Raw genomic sequence first — 15,305 nt, 5'->3', positions numbered from 1 at the left:
TGTGCATGTGTGAATATTTTTGTAATTTAGTCAATTAATATTACAAATGTTCTGGAGTTACAAGAGATCAACCTTAGAGATATTTGAAGAATGGTCTTGGGGACTTTCCAAAATCCAGCCTCTTCTTAATGATTTCCATCTAGCCCTGGTATTCAGTGAGCTATGATTAATTATTTTGAAGTTTTCAGTTGTTTTAGGGTTGTATCTAGACCTGCCCTATTTGGCAAGGCTCTAGTTCAACAATATGGAGCTATATTTCCTGGAGAATTAAAACATTAAATAGTTTAGTGCAATGAGATAGGGTACATATTCTCTTATTTTATTAAACACACACATCAGATAAAACAGCACTTCTAAAATAATCATTAATTCATAAGAAAGTGGGCATTTAAAGACACAGATATAAGAGAAATATATATATCAAATTAATGATTTGTTCTTAAAAATGAGATTTATGAAAAACTCACTTATTTTGATCTAAACATTTTCATTTTCCCACCACCAGTGACAATTTCCATATTAAATGAGATTCATTGTTGTGATTTTAGTCTATTAATTTTTTCTCTTGTATGAATAGATACTATTATCTCTGCATAAAATGTCTTTCCCCACCAATTCACCTATTTTATTCTTATTCATTGTTTACATATCAACTTTAGGAAGTTATCCTTACATCTGTGTGTACATATAGATTTAACCTCTCAAAACACTTTTTCATGCCATCTAAGAAAGCTGTAATTCCACATTTTCTGGTGTGCTTATTTAATTAATGTCTCCTCCTCCACTGGACTATTCATTCCCAAAAGACAAAGACTATCCATTTTGCTCAAAATTACAGTATGAGGGGCACCTGTGTGGCTCAGTTGTTAAGCGTCTGCCTTTGGCTCAGGTCATGATCCCAGGGTCCTGGGATTAAACCCTGCCCGTGCTCCCCACTCATCAGGGAATCTGCTTCTCCCTCTCCCACTCCCCCTGCTTGTGTTCTCTCCCTCACTATGTCTCTCTGTCAAATAAATAATTAAATCTTTTAAAAAAATTACAGTACCAATTCCTAGCAAATTAACACTACAGTCCCTCAAAAATATTTGAGTAAATAAATGGATAAATCAGTGAGTTGACAATTATCTCAAAAATACTTCAATATCTGGCGTTGATATAATTACAAATAATGTAAATAAATATACCTATGTTTGCATTATATATACACATTATGTGTATTCTTTAAAATAAACATTTTATTTTAAGACAGTTTTAGATTTATTGGCCATCAGATGTGGAATTTAAGAAACAAAACAAATAAATAAAGAAGAAAAACAGACTCTTAAATTCAGAGAACAAACTGGTGGTTGCCAGAGAGGAAGTAGGTGGAGGGATGGGGAAACAGTTAAAGGAATTAATAAAGTTAAACAGATTAAAAGGACACTTATCTTGATGAGAACTCAGTAATATATGGAATTGTTGAATTATTATATTGTATACCTGAAACTAATATAACACTGTATGTTACTTATACTTGTATTAAAATAGTTTTAGATTTATGGAAAAATTCCTAAGACAGTAATTCCCATATGCCACACACCGAGTTTCCCTTATTATTAGCACTGTATGCTTCATCACTATGGACCATTTGTTATAATTAATGAACCAATATCAATATATTATTATTAACTAATGCCCATGTTTTTTTAAGAGTTCCTTAGTTTTTATATAATATCCTTTTCCTATTCCAGAATCTCATTCAGGATACAATATTTTTTTCTTTTTTTTATGTTATGTTAATCACCATACATTACATCATTAGTTTTTGATGTAGTGTTCCATGATTTATTGATTGTGTATAACACCCAGTGCTCCAGTCAGTACGTGCCCTCTTTAATACCCATCAGAGGGCTAACCCATCCTCCCACCCCCCTCCCCTCTAGAACCCTCAGTTTGTTTCTCAGAGTCCAGTCTCTCATGGTTCATCTCCCCCTCCGATTTCCCCCCCTTCATTCTTCCCCTCCTGCTATTTTCTTTTTTTTTTTTAACATATATTGCATTATTTGTTTCAGAGGTACAGATCTGTGATTCATCAGTCTTGCACAATTCACAGCACTCACCATAGCGCACACCCTCCCCAATGTCTATCACCAGCCACCCCATCCCTCCCCCCCCACCACTCCAGCAACCCTCAGTTTGTTTCCTGAGATTAAGAATTCCTCATATCAGGATACCATATTATATTTAGTCATCATTACCCTAAGGAGTTATGCTACTCTTGGCTGTGACTGTTTCTCAGACTTTCCTTGTTTTTTATGACATCAGTTTTGAAGAGTAATGGTCAAGTATTTTGTAGATTCTTCATCAACTGGCATTTTTTGATGCCTTTCTCATGACACGGCAAAGGTTATAGATTTGTGGGAGAAAGACCACAGAGGTCAAGTGCCATTTTTACTACATCATATCAAGGGTTCATACTATCAATGTGATTGTAACTATTAAAGTCTACTTTGATTACTTGCTGTGGTTATACTTTTTATGTGTCTCTTTTATAAAGTTATACATCTTTCCCTTTTCCATTCTGTACTCTGAAAGGAAGTCACTATGCATATTAAGAAACAACATTAAAAAATAAAACATATTTTAATACTCTTGTATTTTTATTAATTTACTAATATCTACAACATTTTATTGAATTTCCATTGTACAACATTCTTCTAAAAATGTGGGGTAAAATATTAGCCTTATATTAATGTAAATATAATACTGCTCTTCAAAATTATACATTATAGGCTACGGTAGTTAGCAGCTGCAGAAATATTTTATTTGAATCTCATTGTAACCTAGTAAGGAAGAGAAGAACAATGACAGTTCATTCTTTGAAATGTTAAGAAACTAAGGAACAGAGCTTTTTCTTAAATGGTTTAGTATAGGTTGTTTTCATAACTTGTAATATTTTGTAATTGGTGCAACCAAAACAAGAACCAGGTTTTCTGACTCATAAGTGTACTTAAATATAAAGCACATACTTAAACTTTGAACTTTTTTCACTAATGCAGTATATAATATTTTTCACTAATGTAGTATGTATATATATGTATATGTAGTATATATATATAATATTTTTCACTAAAGTAGTATATAAGATTATTTAATGAGAAAACACAAACCTTGATTAATCATCATAATAAAATGTAATGTCATTTAATGTTTTCATATATAATTATATGTAAATGGATATTGCAAATTCAGTAAATACATGTCAAGATAATAATGAAGCTTTAAGATACTTGAGTTCATGGTAATGTCAGTAACAAAAACTTAAATACATAATTAATACTCTACTTATTCATAAAAGCATCCAGGGACAGGGACCAGGATGGGAAAACCCAGGGAAAAAGGCATCAGTGATATTTCTATTGAAAAACAAAACAAAACAAAACCAGCCTGTGGCATACAATACTTACCCTTTTATATTAGAAGAGTTGCCAAGTAAAAGAGAAATTTAAATTAGTGTGTGTCTTTCCCAAGGCAGAACTAGTGCAAATGGATGAAAGCTACAGGAGAGCTTTGTTCAGTATAAGAGAACATTTCCTGATACTGAGTTGTCAAAGGTTCAGTTGCTGCATTGTGAAACAGTGGTTTTCTTGTCATTGAAAGATTTCCAGTATAGAGTTGTCTGAAGGGAATTTTGCAGAAGATATTTCTTAACTGGGTGGGAGATGGGGCTAGATGACCTCCATAGTCCATTCTATGACCATTTTTCCTTTTCTAACATGTAAAAATGTTCATAAGAGATTCAAGCTGTTGTGTAATACAGAGGTGTTCAAACGTATTTGCCTTGATTTGTAATCAGATATATGAATTACAGTCTATTTATTCTTGACCCTTTAGTCCACTACATATTTCTATTCTTGCCTCTTAGAAAGTCATACAGAAGATTTACTTCAAAAAAGAAAAAAAAACACACTTGTTTATCAGACACCTATTAGGAGGGGTAAAGATTTATGAGGGACAGGGGAATATGTCCAGATAATAGGCAGTCTATAGGAATCATCTATGCTGGAGGTAGACAGCACTGACAGGACCTCTTCTCCACAGCTATTCTAAACCAGATGCTGCTTCCAAGGTTGTAAGAATTTAATCAGTAGTATTTAATGAGTTAGAAGAGTTTAATGAGAAATTCTCACTGCAGTGCTTACTGTAGCTCAATTAATTTCCCCTTTCCCTCTTTTTCTTCCCCACTTTTGTGGTTATCTGTCCTTCAAACAACTACTGATTGACTGACTGACTCATTTGTTCATTTCATATTTGTTCAGCGTGGACTATGGCAAGGACCAAAAATGCAAGGACATAGGACAGAGGTGTTGCCCTGTTTGATCAGGATCAAGTCAGGTTGGACACACCAGCTCCTTGGTCAGGGCCACTGCTGCTGTTGTTCCCCAAATAAGACAGAACTCCCCACATCATACCTTCACAGTGACTCCCTCTGACATTAGTTCTGACCTCTGTCCAAGAGACTGGACCAGTCACACTTGCTCTTTCGGCACCAGCAGTTCTCACAGCCTTCAGATGATTTATCCTGCCTCATTTTCTATAGTATTTGAAGGCTTTTAGCCATGCCTGCCAAGGCACTGAAAAAAACAAACCCTCTTTCCAACTCCAAAGACATCTTCATTAGTGTGTTTCAACTCAACAATTATGATTATTTTTGTTGTAATATTACAAGTGAGCTGTTTTTAAAGGATGTAGGGCCTCAAAAGATATCGTATTCTGCTTTGCACTTGGATTAATTAATAACATGCATATTAGGCTGTTTTTCTGATATATGCAAGTGCATTTTGTGTCTATTCTGGAAGCCTAAATGTGATAAGACTAGAGGTATGCTTTTCAGATTAAACCATGAGATTTAGATTAGATGAAAAAAATGCAGTCGATTTAACTAGATGCTGAATTAGATTTTTATTGTTGCAATCACAAATTACCACAAACTTAGTGGCTTGAAAACAAAATACTAATCTATTTTCCTACAGTTCTATAGGTCAGAGGTCCTAATGTGTCACACTGGCATAAAATCAACATGCTGGCAGGGATGCATTCTTTTCTAGAGGCTCTGGAGGAGCAATATCTCCTTGTCTTTGGCAGTTTCTACTGGCCTCCTAGCTTTCTTTAAGTTCTGGTCCCTTCCTGCATCTTCAGGGCCAACAGTCTCAGACCTCCTCCTCACATTGCTATTTCCATAGTTCTTTCATTTTACTTTCTTCCACTTTTTTTTTTTTTAAGGTAGGCTTCACAATCAGTGTGGAGTCCAATGTGGGGATTGAACTCATGACCCTGAGATCAAGACCTGAGCTGAGATCAAGAGTCAGATGTTCAACTGACTGAGCCACCCAGGTACCTCTTATCTTCTCTCACTTTTAAAGACACTAGGGATTACATTGGGCAATCCTGGATAATCCAGCCTCATTAATTTATTTGAAGGTTAGCTGATTAGAAAAATTAATTCCAACTACAACCTTAACTCTCTTTTCCATGTGAGATAATATTCTCACAGGTTCTAGAAATTATGGCATAGATATTTTGGTGATGCTATTATTCTGCCCATCAGAGATGCACAGAATAAAAATCTGAAACAAAACCAAGTTTAAGTGCTGGTTTAGAGTTATTGACTAAATCATATTTTCAAATTTCTTTTCAGTTACTCTTTGTAATTTACAGATTAAAAATTAGGATTTTTTAAAACAAATACATGTTTATTCATTTTTTTCCTGGTAGGGCAGTTAACATTTAAAAGGTGTATGTAGGATAGATATTGATAGTGATAATCTGGGAAGAACTATTTTGGCCTTAAGGAATTTCAGGGAGAGAAGCTGATATGTTTTAATAGAAAAATAACTACAGTGTGCTCCACTCCTGGGGCGTTGTTAGGGAGGTATCCCAGACTCGCTTTGTGCTCAGTGAATGGTTTAATGGTAGATTTCCACCTATGTGTGATGGGAAAATGTGCTAATGACCCTCTATAGGCTAAAATGAAGAGTTGTACGAATCTGTCATTTTCCTCTTGCGATCACACAATTCATTATATTTCTTTCCTCTTTGTCATAAATATGTCTTAACTGTTTTGTAGTTCTAGCTCTGGAATCGTACTTCTTTTTTTCTTTCCAATCTACTTTTTCAATCCCAAATAATAGGTATTTTTTATTCCAGGTGACATCAGTATTTGCATTTCCTTCATTTACCTAGTGAATTAAATGTTTATTATTATTATGAAACAACCATCTCTATCTTTGGTAATATATTTGCCATGAAGTTCACCTTACCTGATATATCAACAAAGCTCCCACATTTATCTTTCATTATTGTTTGCACTGCATTTCTCTATACTTTTACTTTTGTTCTACTAATGTCTTGATTTTATACCTTCTCTGGTAAGAAATACATAAATGTTATTTTTGTTGATATTGTTGTTGTCCAGTCTGACAATCTTTATATGCAACTGGACAGTTTGGTCTATTTAACTCTATTGTAAATACTTAATATATTTGGACTTAAATCACCATCTTACTCTGTGCTTCCTACTTGTCCAACTTGTGCTATTTTATTTTTCTTTTATTTTCTTGTGGAGTTCTCTTTCTGTATTAACATTATTTTCTCACTTGTTCCTTGGTTAATTTTTAAGTTATACACTTTGCCTATTAAGTTAGGGTGTCCTCTAATAAATAAAAAAATCTGTTTTTCGATGAGTATTAAAGAGGGCACGCTCTGCATGGAGCACTGGGTGTTATGCACAAACAATGAATCATGGAACACTACATCAAAAACTAATGATGTAATGTATGGTGATTAACATAACAATACAAAATTTTAAAAAATGCAAAAAATATCTGTTTTTAACATATTAGGTTTTATTTACATTGACTTCTTTTGGGCATACATGATATTGCTTTGGGATACATTTTAATTCTGTTTATTTATCTAAATACCTCAAGAAAAAAGTAATATTGTTTTATACAATGTTCATCTAAATTTATTCATAAGCTTATCATTTTCTTTACTATTTATTCCTTCCCACATCTCCATGCCTAAAAAATAATCTAGAATTATTTTTTCTTTTCTTAAAAAAAACAAATCCCTTCAGTATTTCTTTGATTCAACATCCTTTCTTATGAATTTTCTATATCTTTCTATTTGACTGAAAATGACTTAATTTTACCTGGGTTCTTAAAGGGTATTTCCAAAATATGTCAAGATAAGATAGCAATTATTTTCTTTTAGTACACTGTCTTTTTGCTTACATTTATTTCTATTAAAAGTAACTACTGCTTCCGGCTTTAGACAAAAAGAAATAAGCCCACTGCAGCCCGTTTCTCCCACTGACCATAACTAATTACACTGGGCAAAATATAAAAGACAACTACATGAAAAATCTTTAAAGAAAATAACAGCAAGGACACTGGGGAGAGAAGTAAAAATTTAATAACAACTAATATGATTACAGCGGGTTTCCTGTTTTTGTTTTGTTTTGTTTTTGCTTCCTTTATTTCCCAGGGTTGACATGAGATGAAGACAAATTAGATCATGAACAGCAGAACTGTGAGAAAAGCTCATCTTTCTGACTAGAAGCCTGAGAAAGGGCCCCTGTGAGTCGTGGGTTCTGGAAAGGACACTCATGACATTTTCTCTTTTTGGCTCGTGACCCTACTCCAAGGCCAGGTTGTCAAACAGCTGCTGTTACAAGTTCAGTGGCACTGTGAGCACCTAGAAATCCCAAGAGAGAACCCACCCTTTAGAATAAATAACTAGGAAGAGCCCATTATGGGAGGGATCCTTATTACTTTTCTCTCTCTCTCTCTCTTTTTCTTTTTTTCATGCTGTTTTGTCATGAAGCAATGTACAACAGTGCAGGAGGCTATAGTTTGAGAAAAGCTCTGACTTTCTGGACAGATGAAGGACAGCTCTTCCCTGGCAGCCAGACGGTGTGGGGGAAATTCTAGAGACAAGCAAGAGGGAGAAGGGGATACCCTAACTCCATGGATGAACTGAAAGAAATTCTAGGTTCAGTCTCATGAAGTGCAGAATAAAGACTTTGAAAACTCAGCTGATATTAGATACACCACCTTGGAAAATAAATCAGAACATAATGTCTGAAATTGTTTGTCTGCCATATTAGTTTTTGCACTACACCAAACAATGACTGCCCTCCCACCACTAAAAAAATGATAGCCACATCAAATTCCTGGAACTTACAAAGATTTCCTTATTTGGAAAAAGGATCTTTGTAGATGTAATTAAGTTAAGGATCTTGGGGCGAGATTATCCTGGATTATCTGAGTGGGCCCTAAATCCAATGATGAGTGTCTTTATAAGAGACACAAAAAGGAGAACAGGCACACAGAGGAAGACGTGATGTGACTGTGGAGGCAGAGATTATAGTGATGTGGCCCTGATCAAATAACCTTTAATGAACTACATCAGTACTCAAGGAAGTGATGTTTTTAGTTTTGCATATTTTGTTAGACTATACTTCTGCTAGAAGTAAGGGGAGAAAGGATTCGTTAGGTTATGAAAGAATAGTGGTAATGAGAAGATAGAGATAATGAAGAGATCGGAATGGAGAAAAAAGGTTGGAGTAGAAAAGTAAGGAAAAAGTAGAGAAGCCATTACTGGTATTATAGACATGGCTCTAAGAGGTGGGTTGCTGGCTCCCACAGTGTGTCTTCTGACTGTTCCTGTGCCAATATCATCCCAGGTGGGACCTTCAGTCTCCATGCTGACTCTTTCACCCACCCCTCTTACCCCACCAAATGGTTGCAGCTGCAATTCTAAAATCACTAATGGAAACTCAATAATGCTATCTCAAAATTCAGTACTGCTTTAGCTCAGGATACTTTTATACTTATATGTACATATATCTACATATCTACAGATATATGTACATATACTTATATGTACATATATCTGCTTTTATACTTACATGTATAAATATCTACATATATGTGTACATGTATCTACATTTAATGTACATATATCTATATGTACATATATCTACAATATATATGTACATATTTATTTTCACTTATTTAACTTACATTGATGGTTTATCATGTTTGTGAATGAAAATGTAAATGTGTAAGTATTCTTGATCTGATACACTGGGCTAAAACTCTCAAGATAAAGTGATTTTCTTTAAGTAAGTATTCCAGAATAGCTTTCATGATGGATATAAATTCACTCTTAGGTAAACACCAAGTAGTTATTGTAAAGTTACATATATACTGCAGAAATTTACCACGGCTGAGAAACTCTATGGCCAGGTATTCTTTGAATCACTACTTACATTGTGCTTTGTGAGGTTTGAAATGTTAGTTGCTATTGCTTGTAGCCAGTCAATACAGTCTTCAGCAGAGAGGCACTGAATAATCCCACTGCAGACCCCGTCCACAGCAATGACTTGAAAAGCATTCTGCCTGCAGACATGTCAGAACAAATCAGATCAAACATCATCTCATTTATCTATTTGCAAGTTGAAATAGTATCTGTTGAAAGCTTTTCTTTTACACAATACAAATACAGCTTCAAATTCATATGTGCTTATTTCTCTGTTTTTAAATGGAACACTAAGAATGAACCCAGATAACATATAATTTTGAATTACTAGAAAGTATCCTGAGATTCAGATAAATTTGGAGAAGATTTGAGTTGTAAAATATATATTATGTAAATGGAAGAATATCTAAGACATTTTAGAAGGCTTATTTTCCCGGTTTACCATAAAAATATACATAGAAGTTTATTTATTACTTTGGCTGACATCATTTCCTCTTTAAATTTCTCTCTCTCTTTTTTTAAAGATTTTATTTATTTGTCTGAGAGAGAGAGAGAGAGACAAAGAGCAACAGAGACAGCGAGAGAGAGCAGGAGCGGGGAGGAGAGGGAGAAGCAGGCTCCCCGCCGAGCAGGGAGCCCTGTGGGTGGCTCAACTCCAGGACACCTGGATCATGACCTGAGCCGAAGGCAGTCGCTTAACTGACTGAGCCTCCCAGGCACCCCTTTACATTTTTCAATGCATTTTGTGATTTACAATGGAAAGATCACCAAAAAAGAGACACAAACATTAAACATCGTATAAAAAATCACCTGACGTCATGAACAACAGCATTTTGTTAGCTGTAAACCATGTTCAACCTCAGTTCATTCCTCTTCTCAAAGATGGTTTGGACAAAGGTTCATAGCGCCTCCTCAGATTCAAATTTTCTCTGAATTTCTGTTAATGTTGTGCATTTCAAGAACAACCAAACTTTTCTTTAAAATCCAATGACCAATATAAATATCCTTATGGTCTTTTGTTGATTTTTTGGTTGTTGTTGTTAGAGAAAATTAAATGATGCCATACTAAATTGTTTACCAAAGTGCTAAAGAATTCAAACTGGCTCCCTACAGCTTTAATGATTTTTTTTTCTTTATCAAGTTCTTGCATATTTAGATATGAGCTTAATGGACAAGAATTAATACAATTTTCAAAATGAATGAAAGTTAGCCAAATTGCTTGGGCTTGAGAATTACTCTGTTGTGTAACATAGACTTTGGAAATGCACAAGCTATATTTAAATATCAGCCAATTATGGAGAAATATAAAAGTTCTGTAGTTCAACATTCAAACCCTTTGTAAGTTATATAAATTTATATCTTTTTCTCTTAATACCTTTTCTGTCTTCGGCATTTTGTAAGTAGGTATATGTGGATAGTAGGCAGGATTTCGCTTTCCCAAAGAAAGAACACTCCACAGAGCACAGGTCTGGCTCAACTCCAGCACCTGTTTCACCCTGCCTTCCCGTGACACTAGTCTGTATCTCATAAGTGGACAAATGCTAAAGCTTTCGCTTCTAAGGCACTCTGCCTCTAAGTTACTGATATTTTTAGAGAATTTGGTCTTATACCCTTCACTGAGCCCTTTCAACTGATAACAGGGAAGCATTCAAATATACTTTTTTTGTTTTCTCTTAAAAATACATGAAAAGACTTTAGAAAGTACAACTATTGTCTGTATCTTTGAAGTAACATTCTTTTGAATTTGTGACAAGAAAAAAATATGCATTGCCTGAAAAGAATATTATAACTTTGTGTATCTTTCTTAGCTTTAATTTTGATATTCAGCAGTGAGGAAGACATTTAAAATATCCAGAGAACTCAACCATCCATGGAAAATGAGAACTAATTTGAGTTTAGTAATATACATTTCTTTCTGCTCTCTGATGATTATAACCATTGCTTCATGTACCATAAATTAAAGCATTCCTGAATGTATTTGTCCTCTCTGCTTTAAATGAATCATGGCAGCTTCTGATATTTTTAGCTGATTAAAGTAAATACACTTAAATCAAATCTGCAATCTATGTAATCATATACGTTACATAGTACCTAGAAAGAATAATTCTGAGGGACTAATCTTTTATAAATCCAGGCTTATATATTAACATATATCACTTTTTACATTCTGTTTCAACTTTTCTGGTTGATTTAATGGAAACCCTTTCATGAATATAAGTGAAATACTTGAACAGTTCCTTTGCCTACATATGACTTCTTCCAAAATAGGCTGATCATAAGGATTATAGTCTGAGTCATATTTCTTCCTCTGCTACTGAATAAATGAGCATATTGGTAAATTAGTCCACTTAATTGTGACACAATTTCCTCTATAGGAAAATGAGAATAATCTACTTTACTGATTTAACAAGTATTTATGGAGTAACTGGTGAGATCCAGATAACTTTCACATATCACTGAAGCTCTATGAATAATTTTCCTGTGAATAATCCATTAATATGTAGTCTTGACTGCAATATTTGAGAATGTTTAGTGGACTTACTGCTTCATCAGGCACTTAGGAAGAACTGTAGTGCTTTTGAAATCAATAGACTACATTATCCATTTATTTGGTATTGTGAAACATTAAACTTTAACAGTATCTGTAGTAGTCTAGAGGATACCAGACAGAATTATGATTCTTAATATACACACATGCGTGCACACACACACACTTGCTGAAAAAACAGTTACAATATTAGAATTAAATAACCTGAAGTTATTATCTGCTCAATATTTTTATATTTTTCTAAGGATTTTTGGCCATTGCTTTGGCAATGAAAAGTTGCTGAATTTCAATGCAGGTTTATTTTTTAATACAAATTTATTCTTCTTTTGTGTGAGAAATATTCTGCAAACTATAAAAGTTCATACGTAATTTTCAATATAATTTATGCATATATATAAATTTATATATATGTCTAACACCATTAATGATTCACATTTTGATTCATTGCTGATTTTATATTTCATGAAGGCATATGTAGGAGATGTTAAATTTGTGAGGAGCGAACAGGAGAAAGCAGAGAGACAGCACTTCAAGCATGAGGAGCAAGAATTGCAGACACTAAAATATAGCAGTTTGGAGTGGCTGAATTGCCACATTCATGAGGGAGAGGGTGGAATATGAACAGGCAGGCTTGGAGCAGAAGGGCTTTGTATGTCAGTCGAGGGGCTCAGAGCCTAGAGGGAGTAACCACAGGCCTTTATATAGAGGACTACCGATATTATAACTGGTAAACTATGAGATGATATGGAATTGAAATAAATATGTGTTAGAGTGAAAATGAACCAATTATCTCAAGGGATTTATAAATTTATTAGAAAAGATGTGATTTAATAACACCATTTTTTAAATGGTATTTGAGGAAGAGAGTAGTGTCAAAATTACTTCAAGCTTTTGGTTCTCACTGGCTAAAGGGCTTCAATGGAGAAGAGAAGGGAAAGCATTTAGACAGGAGATTGTTAATCCAAAACCAAATATCAGGAGCATGTTGGGAGAAATATGGAGTTTTTGGTTTGGACAATGTGCATGTGGGGAAGTGGCGAGTCATAAAGTGGGAGATAAAGTAAAGCCTAATCATTAAGAGCTTTGCAAAGCATGTTACAACATTTCTACCTAATCTTGAAAGTCAGGGGGAGCCAATGGAAACATTCAAGCTTTGGAATGAAAGGCTCATATTTGTATTTTAGAGATTTCTCTGTGGTGGTTAAGAAGATAGGGAAAAAATGATAAAACAAAGAGGGATGTAAGAGGGAATTGCAATACACAAGATCGACAATGATAAGAGTCTGTTTTGAGAGAGTGGTTTTCTGTGTACTAGGAGAGAACATTGACTCAGGTGGAATTAAAAATAAGCCATTTACTTGATTTGGTTATTAATTATTTGGGAAAGTGATAAAGGAAAGGAAAAAAATTAAAAGGCACTTAGGTTAGTGATTCCAGCAATTTACTCTATTTCTTGTTGAGTTCAATTCACATTCACCAAGTTCAAGATCATTTCTGCACTGGGCATCTTATCTTGGTTGACCGCCTCATTGTAGCCTTTATTGATCAGGCTAAAAACCTAAACTTTTTGGTGAGGTACATGAGGAGCTCTTCGGAACTCTTTTGTTACCTATTTTCCAAGGTTTAAATTGCCAGTTCATTTCATGATTTGAAACACAATAACTCATCGTTCTCTAAGTAAGTCCTGTAATTTTATGCAACTATGTCTTTTCTCTCCCCAGTATTCCCTTTTTCTGAAAAGCTCTTCTATCCCACTCCATTTATTTTCTGCAAAGTTATTGCAAATAACTTAATTTTATGTAAATTTCTGACCTCTAATTTTTCTATGTGTAAAATAAATATAGCAATATTTATCCCTCATACCTAGCATTTTAAAGACTTTTTTAAAAAGCAGTTTTAGGTTCACAGAAAAATTGAGGAGAAAGTACAGAGTTTCCAATATACTCCTTGCCTACACGCATGTATAGCCTCCCCTATTATCAACTTCCCCAACTACAGTGGTACATTTGTTACAATTGATGAACCTACATTTACACATCACTAGTACCCAAAGACCATAGTTTACATTAGGGTTCACTCTTAGTGTTCTGTATTCTGTGGGCTTGGACAAATGTATGATGGCATGTATCCATTATTATAATATCATACAGAGTATTTTATTGCCCTAAATATCCTCTCTGCTCAGTGAGTGAGAATTCTTAGCTCCCCATATCCTTCTAGGTATTCAGTGTTGTCACTGTCCTGGGTTTTGGTCACTTTAATAGGTATGCTAGTATCCCATTGTTGTTTTAATTTGCATTTCCCTGGTGATATATGATGTGGGGCATCTTTCCATACATTTACTTGCCATCTGCATATTATCTTTAGTGAGGTGTCTGTTAAGGTTTCTGGCCTATTTATTTATTTATTTATTTATTTTTTGGTTGGGTTGTTTGTTTTCTTATTGTTGAGTTTTAAGAGCTTCATCTTTCTTTCTTCCCTTTTTTGGGGGGTGGGGGGAGGCATAACAGTCCTTTATCAGATGTCTTTTGCAACATTTTCTTCTTGTCCATAGCTTATTTTCTCATTCTACTGACATTATCTTTTGTAGAACATAAATTATTAATTTTAATGGAGTCTAACATCAGTTCATTCTTTCATAGATCATGCTTTCAAAGTTGTGTCTAAAAATCATCACCACACCCAAGTTTATTCAGGTTCTTGTCTATGTTATCTTCTTGAAGTTCTATAATTTTGTGTTTTACATTTAGGTCTCTGATCTATTTGGGGTTAATTTTGAGGAAGGGTGTAAGGTCTGTGTCTGGATTCATTATTTTGCATATGGATGTCCAGTTGTTTTAGCACCATTTGTTGAAGAGTCTTTTCTCTGTTGTATTGTCTTGGCTTCTTTGTCAACGTCAGCTGACTGTATTTATGGGAGTTTATTTCTGGGCTCTCTATTCTGTTCCACTGATCTATTTGTCTATTATTTTGCAGTACTACACTGTCTTGATTATTGCAGCTTTTGCTAAGTCTTAAAGTCAGGTAGTGTCAGTCCTCTAACTATTCTTGTTCTTGAATATTATGTTGGCTATTCTGTGTCTTCTGACTCTTCCAAAAAAGTCACAAAATAACTTGCTAGGATTTTGATTGGGACTGCATTGACTCTAAAGATCAAGTTAGGAACACTGCATTTTGACAATATCAAGATTTCCTATATATGAACATGGACTGTCTCTCCATTTATTTAATTTCCCTTTGATTTTGTTCACCAGAGTTTTCTAGTTTTCTTCCTATAGATCAACATTTCATTTATCTGGGTGTTAATGTAAATGGTATTGTATTTTTCATATCTTGTATCCTGCATACATGCTATCATCACTTATTAATTACAAGAATTTTTTGTCAATTATTTCTGATTTTCTACATTCGTTATCATGCCATCTGTAATCAAAGTAAGTTTTATTTCTTC

General features: G+C 34.2%; 1 protein-coding gene across 1 annotated transcript in view; it reads right to left on the bottom strand.

Annotated features, from left to right (window-relative positions):
- Positions 1-15,305, bottom strand: part of SNTG1 (syntrophin gamma 1) — a 942,975-nt gene that overhangs the window by 206,979 nt on the left and 720,691 nt on the right. The window contains exon 12 of the mRNA XM_027616083.2: positions 9,317-9,446. Within this exon, the coding sequence (XP_027471884.1) occupies positions 9,317-9,446 (130 nt within the window). The remainder of the gene's footprint in view (positions 1-9,316; positions 9,447-15,305) is intronic.

The sequence above is a fragment of the Zalophus californianus genome, chromosome 4 (assembly GCF_009762305.2).
Source record: "Zalophus californianus isolate mZalCal1 chromosome 4, mZalCal1.pri.v2, whole genome shotgun sequence".
Taxonomy (NCBI): Eukaryota; Metazoa; Chordata; class Mammalia; order Carnivora; family Otariidae; genus Zalophus; species Zalophus californianus.
The sequence above is the reverse complement of the archived record's forward strand: the minus strand, read 5'-3'. Positions and strand labels throughout refer to the sequence as shown.